This window comes from Arachis hypogaea, chromosome 9 (genome assembly GCF_003086295.3).
Source record: "Arachis hypogaea cultivar Tifrunner chromosome 9, arahy.Tifrunner.gnm2.J5K5, whole genome shotgun sequence".
NCBI classification, from domain to species: domain Eukaryota; kingdom Viridiplantae; phylum Streptophyta; class Magnoliopsida; order Fabales; family Fabaceae; genus Arachis; species Arachis hypogaea.
This window is the reverse complement of record NC_092044.1, coordinates 29201837-29222958: the sequence shown is the minus strand read 5'-3', so window position 1 is coordinate 29222958 and position 21122 is coordinate 29201837. Positions and strand designations below refer to the sequence as shown.

General features: G+C 30.3%; 1 protein-coding gene across 1 annotated transcript; it reads right to left on the bottom strand.

Annotated features, from left to right (window-relative positions):
• Positions 1-7615: 7615 nt before the first annotated feature.
• Positions 7616-20502, bottom strand: LOC112709054 (uncharacterized). The gene is made up of 5 exons (XM_025760955.1): positions 20248-20502; positions 10017-10126; positions 8328-9556; positions 7867-8238; positions 7616-7770 (listed from the first exon to the last, which is right to left on the bottom strand). Exons 1-5 carry the CDS (start codon positions 20500-20502, stop codon positions 7616-7618), a joined length of 2121 nt encoding a protein of 706 aa, XP_025616740.1.
• Between the last annotated feature and the right edge of the window lie 620 nt (positions 20503-21122).

Sequence of the window (21122 nt, the reverse complement as noted above, 5' to 3'; positions counted from 1 at the left end):
CAACACTCGCGTACGCAAGGTGCCACGTGACACAGACACTGGGAGCTGCACAATGATCCTGCGTACGTGGAGGGAGGCATGCGTACGCGGCAGTGCTCTAATTGCCCACTCGCGTACGCGAGCAAAAGCCCCTGTTTTCAATACTCGTGTACGCGAACATTTGCTCGCGTACGCGACACCCAAGATTTCAGCCATGCGTACGTGAGCCCTTACATGCATACGCACAACTCCCTGAAGTTGAAAAAAAATGTGTTTTTAAGTGTTTTAACCACTTTTGGCCTCTTAAATCTTTATAAACGAGTCTAAAGCCGATGAGTTAGAGGATAGAGAAGTTAAGATTGAGAATTTAAGAGTTGGGTTAGTGAATTGAGAATGGATGATGGAGTAAGTATGATGATGAATGGTAAATGATTATGATATTGAGGGATGATGATGAGTGAATATGATTGATATATGATGAGAGTGAGTATGATGTTTAAAGGTGATGAACGACTGATTTTGATGTAGATATGAAGAGAATGGTTTTGAAAATAACTGACTTGTACTGGAGTGATTTCACTTGTTGCAGCGGAGTAATTTCGTTTGCTTTTGATTGTCGTGGAGTGATTCCATGTGCCGTAGTTGAGTGATTCTACTTACCTTTGATTGCCGTAGAGTGATTCCATGTGCCGCAGTAGAGTGATTCTACATGTGCCACAGTGGAGTGATTCTGCTTGCCAGATGAACCTGTCTAGGTAGATGCAATGGAGTGATTTCGCTTGTTCCGGACATGTCGGGTTTGGCTGTAATAACAGACAGATGATATCATTGGCCATAGGGCAGGCATGCATCATTTGCATTAGTATGTATTTGTTTGGGTGTGCATCTTGTATTTAGTTTAAATAACTGTATCAATCTGCTATTTGATCTAATTGCTCTACCTATTTGTGTATTTTTTGTATTGTCTTGTATGTGTTTGCACAATTGAGAGATTCTTTATGCTGACGGTGATGATGTTAAGGGTTGTTATTGATGAGAGGTGATAATTTGAGAATTGTGAAAAAGACTGAGAATTATGGTGCGTTTGGATGCATGTTCGGAGGATATTAATAGGCTAAATTAAAGTTAAATAAGTTAAATAAAGTCGTATCGCGTTTACTTTATAAATGAGATAAATTATGTTACATAAAATGATTACACTCGTGATATGTGTTTAGTTAAACATGTCTTATTCAATTTATACTATAAATAAGATACATGTTTAATTAACTCATATGCACATAAACTGAAGTAATAGGATGTAAATTAGTAAATATTCTTTAAAATACATATGTTAGCAAATAATATATTTAAATTATTTATATAAAAAAATTTACACGATTTTAAATAGTAGTAGCTATGATTTAGTATGTGTTGCATAAGACGTTTTTTAAATTGAGTTAATTGAGATTAATTCATTAGTTCAAGAATTGTTAATTTTACAATTCGGTTTAATAACTAGTTTTTCTTAATTAGAATTGAAATTCAAATAATTGAGAAATAAAGAGGATTAGGATTTTATTTGAATATTTTAAAATTTTGTATTGAAATTTTATAAATTATAAGAAATTAATGAAACCTTTAAAATTCTTAATTAGAGTAAATACTTGAATTCATTTGGCAAGATAATAAGTAAAATTTTACATGTTCTTAGGGTAATTTCATTCAATATTACTAAATTTTTATTTACTAAATTATTCTTAATTTTTATAAAAATCTCTAAATTACTCTTATTTTTTTACTGCATCTAACTCTGATTCTAAATTAAAAAGCACACACGTGTCTCCTCTAAATATACATACACACAACGAAAGAAAAATTAAAAGAAGGAAGATAAAAAACGAAAACAGAAAAAATCGAAAGAAAGAAAGAAAGGAGGAGAGGACGACAACCTCAGAAAGAGGTGTAGAAATAATAATATAGAGAAGCGGGATCGGAAGACAACTCCCTCCGCTTTTTAGAATTTCTTTTCATTTCCATCTCCATTCCTCATGACATGAAATTATTCCTCTGCTTCCCATTTTTCACGAAAAATATAGCTATATATTTAGGATCTTCATGAAATTATTCGTTTCAATATTAATTTTACTATAATTTGATTTGAAATAAAAGAAAAAAATAATGACTTGATGATCTATTTTAGGAATATAAAGAGATAATTTTGGTGAGATTTTTTTAATAGCAATCTTTGGAGTTTAAAGGATTAAAAAATAGAGATAAAAACCTTAATTAAGTGGGTCAAACATAATTAAATAACACAAGTTTTAATTGCTAGTATATATAGTTAACACTCCTTAACAATATCTAAATCCTGGTTTGCAACACACTTTATTTATTCATGAAACATGTACATGTATATTAGCATTTACCCCAAGTAGTGGTCCTTCTCCAATTTCGGTTATCCCAGCTATGATAAGGACCATCTTTTCTCACAGACCAAAACACATCTCGATGGCCAGCATCTACTTTAGGATCATACCTGGCTATACTACAACACTTTGGATCAAAAGGGTCCAATTGAAAATAAGCAAATTTAACTTCAGTGTTGGTCACTTGAACAAAAGGCTTGCCTGGTTCCAAGCTAACAGGAGATGAAAAGTCAATGGCAGTGAAGATCAAGCTTCCTGATTGTGGGGGCAAATCATTAACAATGGAAATTGCAACTATATTGAGGAAATCGGAGATATTTGAGGATGGTAATGAAGAATTTGATGGAATCATAGTGTTGTTGTTGTTCTTATTATTGTTATTATTATTATTGTTATTATATGATAAAGTTTTACCAAATGTTGAGTAGAAACACACCATGAGATGAAGTATGAAAAGGAAAAAGAAGAATGCACGAATTAGAGTAGTAGTTGACATTTTACTTGTGAATTGTGATGATGTTTTAATTTTTTCACCAATATATTGATGTTTTAATTGCGATATTTTTTAATAAAGTAAACAAATTAATTGTCACCAACACATTTTATTAAATTGCATTTAATGAATACTTAATTTTCTTTTTGTTTTGGATGCATTAAATATGATATGCTTTATACTTTCGCTAATAAAATCTCTTGTTATTAAGTTCTATTTTGGGTAAATAGTTTAATTAATTTTTTTTAAAAAAAATAATTTAAATAATAAATGGCTATATTAAAAGTAGCTTATTGATAAGAGAGAATTATACCAATTTGGAATTAAATAGATTTTCGTTGTAAGTATAGTCCAAATCGATAATGAATTCTCTCAATCAAATTATAATCTTAAAGATATCACAATCTAAAGCAAACATAAACCGAGAGTTTTAAGTCTCGGATCGTTCTCCCTATGAACTAATTCCAAGAAGTGCACAATTTTAGTTGTGAAAAACAAGGAATTTTTCAATGATTGAGAGCAAACAAAATAAAGGAATTAAAGAACAAGAGAAAATTGCAATTAATAAAACAATAAAGGAATTAAAGAATTATGTATGTAATATGGACAAGTAATGATATAAAGTAATGAAAATGTGGTTTAAAATATGAACGAAACCTTGACTTGGGATGAGTTATGGAATCCCTTCCTAGTCATAACTACAACTATGATAATTACCATGAGTTAATCTCGCTTAGTTAACCCCTAACATCGAGGAGTAAGTTAAGCAAGCATAATTGACCTTAATCCATAAGTTCTAACCAACTTACCAAACTAGTTGGTAAAAGGCTAGCTTTAATGAAAACAAGAATCAACTAACTCTCCAAGAATTACGATTAAATGTTGGACATTAAGACTCTAGTAATCCATAGACTCATTTTCTCCAAGCCAAGGGGTGAAAATCTATCTCATAGCTAGGGTTGACATTTCATCAAACACCTAATATGCATATTCACAAAACATAATAAAATTGGTAAATTAATGAAAACTATGAACCATAAATGATCAAAATCAATAAAAGCAACTCAAACAAACATATAAAAGCCATCAACATCAAATTAAACAACTAGAAATTCAAAATTACAAACTATGCATATATTGACAAAAGAAATTGAAATAGATGAAAGTGTAGAACAAATAATGTAATTAAAAGAGAAATTAAAGAAATACTTACAATGCAATTGCTAGAATCCAAAATCAAACTTGAAATATAAAATGCTACAAAACCCTAATTAAAACCCTAAGAGAGAATGTTCTATACTACTCTACTCCTACTCCTACTCCTATTATGTGTATTTTTCTAATCTAAAGTGAGCTCCCTCTCATATAGCATGAAGTTCCCTTCATATAGCACTTGGTTTCAGCCTTGAGCCTTCCAAAATGGGCCAAGAGGCCTCCAAATTCGCGCAGCAGTGTAGGGACCTGTGCGGACGCACAAATGTGTGCATCCGCACACTCGGCTGAAAATTGACCTGTGCGTATGCACAGGTGCTCGTGCGCACGCACACATGGATATTCTCGCTTATGCGCACACACGCAAGGTTGTGCGCATGCACACTTCGTTGTGTGTGTCTTTCCTTATTTTCTTCATGTTTTCTCCCTTGTACATGCTTTCTTCCACTTTTGGCCATCCATTCTTGCCTTTAAGGCCTGAAACCACTCAACAAACATGTCATGGCATCGAATGGCATACAAGTGAAATTAAATTGCTCAATTTAAGCACAAAAACGCATATTTTCACATTTACGATCAATTTAGGGATAAAACACAAAAGTATGCTATTTTGTGCTTAAGTTTAGGTTTATGTGATGAAATCCACTCAAATCAAGCCAAAATATCTCATCAAATATAGACTCATCACTTATAAATAAGTTATTTTGTATTTGAATTTTTAGTTCTAAAAGTGCTTATTTTATAGAAATGTGATAAAAAGTAGTAGTATTATGAGAGAAGTCATGTTTTTAACTTCTCTATAAGGTTCTAAATAGTTTTTTAAAAAGCTGCAATTTGATTTTGAAAATTGCGTCAGACATTAATACTACTGTTTTTCATAAGTCAAAAGTTCAAAAAAGTTACTTTTGAAGCTTCCTAAACGGAGAATAGATCCTCTCAATTGTTAAAAAAAATTAAGAGTTTAAAGTGTGATCTCTAATTTTTTATTGCGCTCTCTTTCATATTTATTTTTGATCCCACTTATAAAATTAATGGTAAAAGATCACACTTTACTCCTTCAATTATTAAAAAAATTGAGAAAATCCACTTCCTCTTAAACAGGCCCTAAGTTTAATTTAAAGGCATTTTGTCAATAAATTTTTAAGAGAGATTTTTTATTTATCAATATACATTCAACATTAAAAAATTTTATTTTATTAATGAATAAAAAATACTCTATTTTAAACCTTAACAATATTCAGGCTATGCCTTAAATAAAACATATAATTAATTTTTATTATTTTGAGGATAAATTCAATGATTAACTAAGAGAAGCATGTAGGGATTCATGTTGAAATTATTATTAGTAAAAATTTTAAAATTTACACTTACCTACACAATAAATAAATTAAAAACTTTAATATTTATAGAGGACACATATTAGTTAAATTTTATATCTATAAAATATGATATTAATCTTTCTTGAAAATACAATACTGAAATTTTCCTATAAAAATAAATATGCCCCTTCTCAATAAAACATGTAACGACCTAATTTCTAGAATCGCTACAAAAGAGACAGAGAATTGTGGCCAGAAATCCGGGTCCTGGTCGAATTGCCGCAAATTGGCAGAACCGCGTCCTTTTCGAGCTGCGGCTTAGCTTCAGTTGCAAATCTGCTCTGGATAGTGGTTGTTCATCATTACCGCTGCAATTCAACCGTTTTGGGTATATATTGTCAAGAATCAGCAGAGGTGCGAACACAAACGCGCGCCAAACCTTTCCCCTGTGTAGCTCCGCTTACCAGTTGTGTCACACTTTTCCTTGCTGGTAGGTCCATTCCCGATCTGCTCCCTCCTTCCTCTGGTCCTGTTCTTAGGTCTGCTCTGCTTCTTGATTCAGATTATTGGTATCCAAAAACTCTCCCTTTCCATTTTGTTCTGTTTTCTTTTTGGTCTGAGATTTTAATTTGGTTCACATTAATCTATTTCTTCTTGATTTGGTTTCATTTTACTCTTTTCTTTTGTTTTTGTTCTTACCAAGAACACAGGACAAAAGGAGGTAAAGTAAAAGAAAGAACTGCAAGATGCATCAGTACCGTTGTCAAGAGTTGCCGCCGCAATCCGCTGCACTTCCATTCTGGGTCTTTCCTATTTAGTACGTGTATATTATCTTCAATTTGGATTCATACTAAACTACTAAAGCGTTATGCATTGTTGATTGATTTGTAGAAATAGCATTATTATATGTTAATAATAATTTATAGCAGTATCAAGAATTGTTCTGCAATATATTTGGATGCAACAATACACAGTTCATAGGTACAATGAATTAAGTATTACTAATTTTTTAGTAGTGTATTTTGTTTTTCTCCATGTTTTTGTATCTTGAACCAACAAGCTTAAATAGATAGGTTGTTAAAGTAAAACCGTAAAGTATTCCCTACAATGTTGATAAGGCGTATAACTTTTCTGGTATTCTTATATGAGCAGAACATTGTTGAATCCCATAGGGTTAGTTGATCCCTGATCCCTCTTGCTTGCCCAACTCGGTTTAAGCCATTTTATCCTATCATCTAAAAACTATATTGATAGATTAATGTATTTGGATGAAAATTATATCCAAATGCATTGAGTCATAGCATCTAGATACATCAATTTAAGAATGTACCAAAACAATCAAAACAACTTATCAGGTAGACAGGTAGTTTGGTAGGACTACGCGTGAAAATGATGTTATCAGGCCTCACCGCATGCCTTCTAAGATTTAATTTGGTAAAGTTTTTACTTTTTAAAATAACGTATAAAAATTAATTTTTAAAAGATAATTTTTTAAAAATTGTAGTATTTATCTTTGGTAAATCAAATAAAAAATAATTTTTAATAAATACAATCAACATCAATTGTATTTGGTAAAATAGTTTTTAAAATTTAAAAATACTATAATAGACATAAATATAAACATTAAATTTAAAAATTAATTAAAATATAAGATTATATTAGATTTTTAAATTTTAAAAAACACAAATTAATTTTAAAAAATTCTATCTTAAATACTTTTAAAAATATATCAATCTATTAAAAATTGCAAACACAAACACATAATATTTTTAATTTATTAAATATAAAATTAAAAATTAAAACTTTTAAAAAATACAAACACCTTTTTAAAAAATTTTAGTAAACCAAATCTAAGTACTTGTCAAGGTTGCGAAAACCGGACCGGTCAATGAACCGGTGAGGTCACTAGTTTAATGGTTCACTGGTTCGACCGGGGTTTAGCCGATTTAATTAAATATTAAATAAAATTATTAAAAAATTTAAAATAATCTTAAGTATATAAATTCAATAATTTCTAACTTAATAAAATTTAATATTTCACATAATAAATTATCCATTACTTAATATTAGAGGTTCACAAACAACTTCAAACATCAAAGTTTATAACTAAACAAAAAATAAAACGTACATAATGACAAACCCATAATGTTCTACATTCAAAAGATACAATTACTAGCAAGTTTTCAACTAATCAAAGATGCAACTCATAAAAAATCATAATTATCATTAAGTGTTCCAACATCTCCATCATAAACAGGTAATCCAAAGCCACTATCATCAGAGGTACCACCAAAAGAAGCTGTATTTGAAGAATCAGCAACATTAGGGAAATCCATATCAAGTTCCACATCTCCTCCATCTAATAAAATAAAATAGAAAACCAAGAAAAAATTAAAGTTAGAACTATACATCAGATATTGAGAGGAAATGAAACAAGTTTTGCTATTTCAATAACCTGTAGGATATGAAGGCATAGCATTATCCGTATAGATTAAATTTTCAATGCCTTCAATGTCTCCATTAGTAAATTCAGGATTTTCTTCATCCGGCATTACCCAAAAATCTACTGTGTCAATGCTTTGAATGTCAATTGGATCATAATTCTTCTTCTTGCGATGCATTCTAGATTGAAGGCGTAGATTATAAGTGACATAAACAATGTCACTTAGCCTTTGATGCTCTAATCGGTTCCTCCTCTTTGAATGGATTTGTTCAAAGAGGCTCCAGTTCCTCTCGCAGCCGGATGATGAAGATGTTTGATGAAGAAGACGAATTGCCATTTCTTGCAAGTTAGGAGCACTCCCACCGTGTAGCCTCCACCATTCACCTACCAGAATATGAAATTCAACTATCAATTCTCATTCAATATTTAAAAAACATTCAAAGTAAATTGAACATAGAAATATAAATACTTACCAGGTTCAAGTCTCTTAATTGCTTTCAATGCACTTTCCCTTCCAAAACTTTTTTTTCGATCTCGATACAACTGTATCTCTTGCATTGCGGCAACCGAGTCATCGCAAAGAGTTTCAATATCAAATAAATCAAGCAAAGACCTCAAGATATTTGCCTTCTCAACAAACCCCTCACTATAGAAGTAATCTGGATTCAAAAAGTATGCTGCTGCATGGAGGTCACGCTTCAAATGCTTATCCCACCGCATTTTCAAGATACTTGTATAAGGTGTGTATGCAGATTTCCTATTTCTAAATATTGTCTTGATATTAATTTTGGCTCTTTGCATGCCCGCATACACGATACCCAGAGAAGGTTTCTCATCAGCATCAACAAGCCTCAATAACTTAATTAGAGGACCAACAAGCATAACAGTAGTAAAACAATCCTCCCAAAACTTACTATCCAAGATAATTGAACTAACCATCTTCCCATTGACACTCTTGGATAATTTATGAGAAGTGAAATATTTGTCAATCACCAATGCTTGCAAGTCTTGTTTATGATCATATATACTTTTCAAAGTAATGAAAACAGTAGCAAAACGTGTTACACCTGGTCGAACAATTTCTTTCCACTCTTTTCTTTTTCTAAGCCATGACAAGAAAATCATATGATTGTAAACAAAGACAGTCACTTTTGAAGCACGAGAGGCAAGGTCAGCTATGTGAGGAATACTTGCTATGTCTTTTAAGATAAGATTGATGCAATGAGCAGCACAAGGAGACCAAAAAATATTTGGATACTTTTCATGAATGAGTTTTCCAGCAGATACATAATTCGCAGCATTATCAGTAACCACATGCACAATGTTACTAGACCCAACCCACTCAATAACCTCAGCAAACAATTTAAACAAGGTATCGGCAGTTTTTATCATATCATAAGCATCAACAGACTTAACAAATGACATACCAGCAGGACAATAAACTAGAAAATTAATTAACGTATGCTGCCTTTGATCAGTCCAGCCATCTGCCATCAGTGTACAACCAGTCCTTTTCCACGAGCTCCTATAACCTTCAACAAGTAACTGACACTCCTTCTTAAGATCGGCCAGCAAATGAACTCTCATTTCGTCATACGACGGTCCCTTGAAACCAGGTCCAATTGCAGCAACGCCGTCCAAGGCAGGTTGAAAGTAAGGCGATTGAATTGCATTGAATGGAATCCGTGCATCAATGATCCATCTTGCAAGCCCCAACTTAACCTTGTGTTTAACTTGTTTACTGGCCAAGACACTTTTCAAAGCTGGTTGAGAGCCTGGCGTAGTCCTTGCCTGGCGTAGTCCTTTCCTTAAAATAACTTCCAATTGGAGTAGCAGCAATCGCTCTTCTCTTTCCTTTGTCTCTCATTGTTGCAGGACCCGGAGGTTGTACAGGATTAGGCGCTTCACCCTCTTCTTCCGCTTCTCTTTCACTTTCCACATCATAACACTCAGATGTAAATTTTCTTTTTTCTGCCTTATTTTTTTTGTTTTCCTCCAAAAGCCTTTTGAATTGAAGCTCAACATCTTCAGTTACTTTGTTACAGACTTTAATTTGTCCAGGAATTTTTGCAAGATGATATTTCATTCTATATATCCCCCCTCCATTATAAGTATTCAAGCAGAAAATACATGTATATTGAGCCTTGTTATTTTTGTCATACCTCACTGTAAAATACTGCCAAGCTGGATCAGATTTACCTCTAGATGAACCAGTTTGAGAATTTTGAGCAGCATTATCTTCTGGCTGTGAGTTACTTTGTGATTGTTCCATCTAAAACAATCAGAAACAGAACAGGCAGCATAGAGAATCAAAAACTATTTCCAGATTCCAGCAAACAGAACAGGCAGCATAGAGAATCAAAAACTATTTCCAACAAATAGAACAGGCAGCATAGAGAATCAAAAACTATTTCCAGATTCCAGCAAATAGAACAGGCAGCATAGAGAATCAAAAACTATTTCCAGCAAACAGAACAGGCAGCATAGAGAATCAAAAACTATTTCCAGATTCTAGCAAACAGAACAGGCAGCATATATCAACTTCATGCAGCTTGACAGTCATAGAAATCAACTGATTCAGGTAAAATAAAAATGTAAAACCATTTCCATTCAGAAGCAACAAAAAGCAGAAGCAAACAGAATGGTCGAGCATAGAGCAAACAGAAGCATAGAGCATATTCATGAACCAGCAAACAGAATTAGCAAACAGAACAGGCAGCATAGAGAATCAAAAACTATTTCCAGCAAACAGAAAAGGCAGCATAGAGAATCAAAAACTATTTCCAGATTCCAGCAAACAGAACAGGCAGCATAGATCAACTTCATGCAGCTTGACAGTCACAGAAATCAACTGATTCAGGTAAAATAAAAATGTAAAACCATTTCCATTCAGAAGCAACAAAAAGCAGAAGCAAACAGAATGGTCGAGCATAGAGCATATTCATGAACTAGCAAACAGAATCAGCAAACAAAATAGATAGCATAGAGAATCAAAAACAAAAATTAAGATCAGCATATTATCCATGAACCAGCAAACAGAATCAGATGCCCTGTTATTTTTTTTTCAAACAGAACAGGCGAGCTAGAAGGAAGCATGTTCAAAATCAAGAAGACAAGAAAAATCAGTCTTACCAGCGAATGCGAGGCGGGCTCGGCGAGCTCGTCGAGGTTCGGCGACGAGGAGGCGGGCTACGCGGTGGTGGTCGCGGCTGCTAAGGAGCGCTGCTGGGTGGCGAATGAGAAGCGATGCTGGGTCGCGAATGAGGAGCGCTGCTGTAAGTTGGAGCTTCGTGGGCAGTGGCAATGGTGGCCTTGGTGGATGAGAAAGGGGAGGAGGCTGAGAGCTTCGGGGGTTTGGTGGGTGGCTGACCTTATTGATTAGGGTTAGGTTCGTTAAGGTTAACGCGTACGCCAGTTTTTTTTTTTTTTTTTTGTAAATAGCCAAAACGACGTCGTTTGGCTTTTGAATTTCGAAACCACTGAACCGTCAAAAAACCGGACAGTTTTTTCGGTTCGCCGATTAACCGCCGGTTCGACCGATTTTTTCACCGGTTTTTTGCCATTCGATTTTTGAGGTTATCCGGACCGGTCAAGTAACCGGTTTCTGGTTTTTCCGGTTGAACCGGCCGGTCCGGTCCGGTTTTCAGAACCATGGTACTTGTAGTGCCATTTAATACCCCAGATAGCGACATAGATGCAGCGATTGTATTATGTTGGTAACTAATGTGAAGCCAATTACAAAAGGGAAGTCACCTTCCCAATGGAATAATAAAACCATATATGCATCATATCATCCTTATAGGCGTCGTTTTGACCCCTTAAAAATACTTTTCATCTATAGTTTATATGACCAATCTATGATTCAACACAGGTCCTTTGAAAATTGATTATCGCCATCAAATTTAAATTTCAATTATTTTCATTATTTCAGATTTGAATACGTACCTCTGCACGGCTTAAACTCTACCACTTTTATTTATTTGAGTAAATGCGTACATATCTAATCAGCTTTAGTGATAATTGTGGTATTTTGGTATATATCAAATTTCGGAAACCAAAAAAAAAATAAATTAAAATTGCAAACCACTAATTTTTCTTTGTTAAATAATTTACGTATTTTCAGTTATTGTTAATAAATTTTTTATTTAATTTAAAATTTTTAATATTTGAATTACTAAATTAGATAAAATCAAAATATATTTGTTTTTCTTGTATAATCAAAATTAAGAATCTAAACCTTATAATATAAATAATCGTGTTCTTTCTATAAAAAAACAAACTAATTACTAATATAATTATAATTAATTAATAATTATAACACCACTCAAACAAATTTTTATATTAATAAATTAGATCACAATTAAAATAAAAATTCTAATATTCTTACCAAGACATAGATTGAGTCTACATTTATATAAAAGCGTAAATTAATTAATTCAGCTAGCTAATTGAACTGTATAGTACTAGCTATCAACTAAAATAAATATTTGAGATTGTTATTGTAGTCGAGAAATATATAAGAGAGGAGAGTGTCCAACAAGTCAATTGATTAATTAAAATAAAAATATTTTATTTTTATTGAAAAATTAAAATTTAATATCATATTTGTTAGTTTAAAAATTGATATTAAAATTTTATTTTTTGTTATTAAAATTTTAGTATTTTAATACCTCTAAACATTGTAGACATAGTAGACTGAAATTTTTAAAAATGAAGACTGAAACTTTAATAACATTTTATAACTAAAATACCTTCATTTCAATTGATTAATTCCGACTTTATTCTTTGTACAAATTAAATTAAAATTTTATTTTTATTTTAGTTTTTGTCTCTCACTTTACATCAAACATAATATTAAAACTTATTTCAATTTTTATCTCTCAATTTTTATCTTTCGGTCACAAGTTTTGTCTCTCTTTTAAACACTATATGAGTAAGAGTCTTATAATTAGTTAGAAAAATGTAAATAATTATGACCCAAGACGACCTAGGATGTCAACTGCTACTAGCAGAATTAGATTTCATAATAACAGGAACAATTATATGTAGAAAGAAAAAATTATTAGAAAAATACTGTTAATGAATAAATGCCAATCCATTCTAGGAAGAAAACATTACATGTAGTTCACTTAATCAAGATTTAAAAATTGTAATGAGTAGGATCTGGGTTGGAACCGTATGTCAAATCTATTATCTGCTTAGTTGCTTAATATCTATAGTTTGACTTATTTTCTTATATTATTCGTAGCTAGAGACCTAGTGATATATATAATAATAACAATAATCATCTTAGTGAAAAGTGAGTAAGTGAAGATTATACATAAATAAACTATAGTTAGGGTATACTTGATCTCTTTTTAGTCTTTTTCATTTAAAAAAAAAAGTTAAAGTGTTTAAACCATAATATATGTTAGAAGCTAAAAAAAAAAAAAAAAACCTGAAAGGAAATTTACATAACATTGAACTTCAAAAATTGTATTCAACTTAAATAATTTGTATGATAATGACCTTTTAAAACATAGAAAAAAATGTTAAATTCTTTATATACGTTCAATTTATTATTTTGTAAACATAACAGAAAATATTTAAAGTTTATATTTCTTTTTTCTTTCTTGAGGTAACACCTAAAGAAGGACAAAAAACACAATTTAAAAATTTTATTTTTTTTATCTATGAGTGTTTACTTATATTTTTATCTTAAGTACTTTTTAACTCTAACTTCTATTTTTTTTTTAAAGAAGTTTTTCTTTCTCTTTTCATTTTTTAGCTTTAGAACCAACAATTCTTTTTTTCAGTAATTTTTTAGAAAGTGCATAATTTTATAATGAGTAAATAACATTCTCAATGTCATTCGTATGCTATATATTATTCGAAATGCAAGTAACTTGTTTCTATTTTTTTTTAAGGTATTCTCTCGCTTTCTTTATAAAATTACTTATAAGAAATTATTGAATTTAAATCTATTATTACTCTCTCATTACATAATGTGATAAATTGTAATTATTTCTTTTGATACATAGTCCGAACTATTTTTAAGTTTTTCTAGTTGTATGACTTTATTAATTGTTAGTTCCCTTTTTTTGTATAATTCTATTAAATTAGATATTGATAAAAGTTAGATTTTAAAACTACGAGGTAGTGCAAAATATAAGAATGGTCTAAATAGATTCCTAAACTTCGCATTTGCCAATGTATCATCATCCGATGGGATGATACATTGTCCATGTCCGATCCTTTGTATGGGTTCCGGTTTTTCTAAACTAGAGAGGATGCGTACGATCATCTGCTGATAAAATCCTTTCCCTCTAGTTATACATTTTGGTTACATCACGGTAAGAGGATCGTAGACGGCAGCTCCAGCTGTAGACAAGAATTAGAGCCCACTAGAAACTTAGGAGATCCAATGAGTGACATGGTCCACGAGGCATTCAACTTTCCAAGGCTGCATGGTGATAATGAAGACTCGATGAATGAACATGTCGGAGACGGTGCGAATGGGTTGTCGTACTTATCTGAAGAACCTAGTCGCGATGCTCGTAGTTTTCATGACTTGCTTGAAGATCGCGAGCAGGAATTATATCCGCGATGCTCAAGATTCTCAAAGCTGTCTTTTTTCGTGAGGCTGTACCATATAAAGTGCATGTGCGGAGTGAGCGATAACGCATTTGGTTTGATTCTAGAGTTATTGGGGACGCTTTTGAGCATGCAAAGATTCTGAACACGTTGCAGAAAAATACTCTGAATCGATCGAAACAGGTATACATCCACACTGGCGGTTTGAAAAGCTTGGCAAGATGGAAAGGAGAAGAGATAATTTACGTTTGAATTCACTCTTTGTACTATCTCCTCGTCTACATTTTTCTTAATTGTGTGCAATACAGTAATGATATAAATTATGTTACTACAGTCGAAACTACAAGAAAGGAAAATCAGTAGAGGAGAGCTATAGACTACAGTGCACAAAAAAAATAGCTCTTATATCCATGCAAAAGTTAGGACAATTGGTGTAAGTACTGCATTTAGGATTCTGTGTTGTATTCCATTGGTTTTGATTATAAATTTGGGTTGAAAGTCTAATACCTAATATGCTGTAGCTTGCATAGGTATTTTTTTTGCGAACACTTATTATAAAATTTTGACAAAATTATGATCTCACACAGGTTAGTTTTTTAATTTATTTTGTTATACTTTTTTACTTTTTGAAATAGATACCTTTAGTAGTATGAAAGTATAAGTTGTTGACTTAATAATATACTTGTATAATTCTAGTGGCTGAATATTATTTTACTGTGATAAAAGTTATGCAGTTAATCATCCTGTTTGGCACGTTCTTGACATGAGATAGACCACTAAACAAATTAATTATGTTTGATTATTTATATTTGTAGGAAAGAATTGAGATGATTGAGCAATAGGATGAGTCTTATAGAGTGTTATCTCAAAATGATTCACTTGATCAAGCTCTCAAAAAAGAGAAACTGGATAGAGTGCATGGCGTGGGTTTCAGACCAACTCCCAATCAACACTTTAGTCTGAATTCGCATCTGCTGAGAAACGGAGTCCAAATAGAGGAGACCCAAAAAAAAGCAGCTTGAACTACAGGCAAAGCTAGAAGCCAAGAAGTTGAAAAGGAAGAAAATGGAGGATGAAGTAGTAGCAGAAAAGAAAAAGAGGCAAACAATGGAGAATGCTCTGAGATAACTATTTTAACAGCAGGGTGAGAAGCTGTCACGAGACATCGTTGTAGGGATGAATTTCGTGGAAGGATAGAGTGAAAAATAGAATATTAGGATTGGAATTATTTTGGTTTGAAACAAACATTTTTTTTGAATTCGACTATGTCTTAGCAAGAGTTTTACTTTATTAATATTTTTGTAAATATATTATTTTATTTTACAGTTAATTTTTTTTGTTTTTGCTACAAGTTTAGATTCTTAGATGAAAAATATTAAGATTTATAATTAAAAAAAATCCAAAAAACGCAAAAAAATTATATCTATAATATTTTTTTAAAAAATCTTCAATTTTTAAAGAAAAATCCATTTTTTTAACTTTGTATTGAAATTAGCGACGGTTTTAAAACCACCGAAAATAAGTCTGCAAACGTTCTAAAATTGAAAAAAAATCCATCATAAACTTGCGGCGGTTTGTATGCACAAGTAAATATGTGTGAAACCCTGACACTTACATATCACGGTGGTTTTTACCGCCGCTAAATTAGGTGCTACAAAATATCGATTTAGCAGCGGTTATACCAACAGTTGCTGAAAACCGTCGCAAAATCAACTACTTATGCCAATAATCAAGGTGGTTTATGAACGACTGGTATTGGATTTTACGGCGGTTTCTAATCACGGAAAAATCGTCGCAATGTTCCATACTCTTTTGTAGTGAATGTCATGATAACACTAAAAGTTAGGCGTTACTAACTTGCTTCCCTATTTATTAGCTAATATTTATTATATAAGCCTATTTCGTTATTAAAGCGCATTTATCTTGCCGAAAAAAATTTTCTTGAAAACATTTGGTTCGATAAGATAAAACATTCCAAAATAAAATCACATATAATAAAAAAATAAAGTAGAATCAGAACTACATTTGGTTCGATAAGCGAAAACATTCCAAGATAAAATCACATATAATAAAAAATATAAAGCAGAATCAGAACTTTCATGTACATACATCACATGTTGATTAACATCATTAGGAGTAGATAACTATTAACTATTTAAAATCATTAGGAGTAGATAACTATTAACTATTTACACACACACACACTCTCTAGGTCTTCAGAAACGTGAGCCAAATTGATGCCATCAAAATACCAGATCTCATCTATCACTCATTTGCATGATTATACGTCATTACTGGACTACCGGTGCTCCATCTGAAGGGAGAAGGAAAGGGATAAGAACTTGCAGGTTCTTAGTAAGATCGGGATTATTATTTAAAATCATTATTTCTGTATTATTGTAGTCAATAATGCTTGATCATAAAATACAAGAATAACAGATAACAAGAAACACATAACTATAAACAAACAGAGAATGCAGGAAGTGAAAACAACAACTAAACACACACAAATGCAGAAAGTATAACAGAAAAATATGTGACAAACAAGTATGCTGCATGTTTGGTCCTAATCTAGGTAATGAGCTCACGTGTCGGTTTCTACCCGCTCCCGATGTAATCCAGCATTCTTAGCCGGATATGGCTTTTCCAAAACACAGTATAGCAACTCCTTTGTAGGTGAGCTTCGACCTACAGAAATGACGCCTCTGTAAATGAGCTTCGGCTTATAGGAATGACAACTCTCTGTAGGTGAACTTCAACCTACAGAAATAATACCCTGAGATACACAAATGAGGACCTCTAGAGCTAAGGAAAAGGGAGCAAACAGTTTACGAGCATCTCCGTTCCTTTGTTCGGCCTAAGGCCAAGTCAATAAACATCGGCCACACTTATCGACCTCTACCAACAATTTCTATCTCACTTTTTTGAGTTACTTTAATCTTTAGGGCTAAACCCGTTTTTATCATCTTTATATCTTTTCTCTTTCATTAATACTCTTCATATCTTTTAAGTTTTATCTCAATGTTAGTTATCTCTAACTTAATTCTTTTCTCGTATTTTTTTCTAGATATTTTATGATATACTTGAGTAAACATAAAACAACACATTAATAAATTTGTTAAATTATTTTTGGTTTTATTATTCATTAATATTCAATCTGAGATATTTTAACGTCAATACTTAACACATAGTATTACATATTTCTTCTTTCTCAAATTAACCATCTCTTTAACATTTTTTATTTATTGAAAAATGGATGTATTTAGAAGCATTTTTTTTATAAATACATCAACTTTTAATAAATTCCAAAATAACAATAATTTGAAAATAGATGCATTAAATACATTTTTATCTTTGTTTTAATGCATTAATAGTTTGTGAAGATATACTAATATTTTTATAAGTGCATTAATATCTTTGTTTTAATGCATTGATATCTTTGTTTTAATTGCATTGAGTACATTTTTTTATGTCTATTTATATTTTGTAAAAATATACTAACATTTTCTTATATATTCTGTATGATAGTTAATTTAATAATTAATTTTTAAAGTACGTCTAATATTGTTGATATTTAGATTTTGTTATAAATTTTTTATACATTTAGCTAACACGTGTTCTAAGAACACATATTAATATTAATTATTAGTAAAATTTTTTATTTTTTAATAAATATATAACAAATTAAATTTTATATATTTTCATAAAATACTTTCAATTAATAACCGCTAGCAGCTTAATAGACACGATAATGTCTGTTCGCACGCATATCTATTTTTTTAAGAAATTAGTTTTGATATTTTTCTAAAAAATTATAAAATTCATATTAATAATTAAGAGAATTAAAATAATATGTTATTAAAAAACAAAAATTTCTTAAATTATTTAACATTTAAATTATGTAGAATAAATAAATTTGTATTAAATTAGGTAAAAAATAAAAAGAAATCATTATGTTGTTAATATATGTAAAAAAATCAAGATGAAGATTTATAAACAACTAGTATGCGAAACAAAATCAAGATGAAGATTTACAATGTAATTATTTATAAATGTTATGAATTTTATTTATTTTCTCAAGCTTATTTAGTTTGAAGAAGATATAAAAAAATTTTTTGCCAAATACTTTTTATGTCAATGCATAATTTTATTAGATAAAAAATATGTTTTTTTAACTTTTATTATATTCAACATCTTAATCTTTAATTTTTTATTCTTTCAAAAGTATTAAAACCTATTGTTATTATATCCTCTCGTCGTATCACACACTATCTTTTTTTATCACCATTTATTGTACTGTACATATATCTATCTATTATATAGAGTTGTTCCTCTTTCGCTAATTACTGGATAAAATCATCCAAATCCATCTGACTTTTTTTTTTCTATTTATACATTTTCAAATCGCAATAATCATATATCTATATAACAAAAATAACAATCACAAGCAATGATGGTTAATAAAAGCAGAAGATTTAGCGAATTTTAAGACGAAGAAGGACTAAAGACTCACCATAAACTTATAAATCGTAGTAGTATAACCTTTAAACCTTTTCTTTGCGTTTTTGATGAATTAGGATTAAGGTTTCAATGTGAGAAAAGTTTTGGCAAATTATGTGAGAGATTCTTGATTGAATAAATCGAAATAGGGGATGCATTCATCCGTTTTTTTCTATTTTTTTAAAATATAATTGTAAATTACTAAAATGTTTTTTCTAATTATAAAAATTAATTTTTATATATTCTTTATGTAATTAATAACAAATTTGTATACATAGTTTAAGATATTGAAACTTTTTTATTTCGTTAAAAAAGAGATTTTGGTTTCATCATGTTTTTGCGGTGAAATTTTTACGTAAACATTTATAATTTATATAAGTAAAATTTTAATTTTGTCTCAAATATTTGGATATATCAACATTGTTTCTATTTTTTTCATCCTATTTTTATACTAAATATTTTTAAAATGATTTAATATTATTCTACTATCAACTAAATAAAAATTATTAATGAAAGCGATGACATATTTTATATCTGTTGCATATAACAAACTCCTATAATATTATTATTGTCAATATATTTAAAAAATATATAAAAAACAACAAGATCGAAACTGGGCACCAACAATTCTGATGAGATTTTTTTAATAGTGGTTTTTGGAGTTTAAAAGATTAAAAAATAGAAATAGCAACCTTATTAAGTGGATTAAACATATCTTAAATAATATGGAGCCATTTACATAAAAACGTCTAAAACGTCTATTTATAAAAATATTTTTAGTAATTAAAATTTAATACAGATAATCATTTAAACTATATTATTTTTATCAAAATTAGGTTAGACAAATTAATTTTACCAAAAAAAATGATGAATCATATTTTGAATTAGTCAAAATTAATATTATTTTTTTATAGAAAATAAATACAATATTTTTATTATAAAAAATAACTAAAATATTCCTATTATATATATTAATTTTGAAAATTCTAAATTCTAACCATTTACTTTTCTACCATCATAGAATTATGATTTAGAATTTTTAAAATTAATATATATAATAAAAATATTTTAATTATTTTTTATAATAAGAATATTGTAGTTATTTTTTATAATAAAAATATTGTACGTATTGTGTAATTAATACTCATCAACCAATATCCGAACCCTGGTTTGCAAAACCCTTTATTTTATTCATGAAATAATAAATTAACCAAAACATGGAAACCAAGTAGTTGTCTGTCTCCAATTTCGATTATCCCAACTATGATAAGGACCATCATTTCTCAGAGACCAAAACACATCTGGATGGCCAGCATCTACCTTAGGATCATACCTGGCTATACTACAACACTTTGCCTTTACAGCATCCCACTTAAGATAAGCAAATTTAACTTCAGTATTGCTCACTTGAACATAAGGCTTGCCTGGTTCCAAGCTGACCTGAGATGACCAGTCAATGGCAGAGAAGACCAAGCTTCCTGATTGTGGAGGCAAGTCATTAACAATGGAAATTGCAACTATGTTGAGAAAATTGGAGTTGTTTGAGGGTGGTGATGAAGAATTTGATGGAATCATAATGTTATTGTTGTTGTTGTTATTATTAAAAGGTAGAGTTCTACCAAATATTGAGTAGAAACACACCATGAGATGAAGCATGAGAAGGAGAAAGAGAGATGCACAAATTGGAATAGTAGTTAACATTTTGCTCGTGAATTATAATGATGTTTTAACTATCTCTTTGACATTTTTTATTTATTGAGAAGTTGATGTATTTAGACACAATTTCTTTTAAATACATTAACTTTTAATAAATTCCAAAATAAAATAAATAAATAATTTGAAAGTGGGGGAATATTAAATTGCATTGAATACATTTTCATCTTTGTTTTTTAATGCATTAAATGCGATTTGATTTATAATTTTATATTACTAATAGAACACAACGTTTATTTTGCAAACAGATATCCGAAACATCCAATTTAACGATATACTGGGTAGCACAAAAACACAGAATTATATAATTAATATGAGTAAACAAAATCAGAAAAGGCCAAAAGTGCCTTTGGTCAAAGAGAAATACTTAAATTTATTTTTACTCAAACATAACAGTTAGTCTTTTTACAATTTATAATATCAAATATTATTCATCCATGATTAGTAAATTAAATTACTAATTTGATGGCTCTAAGTATTTG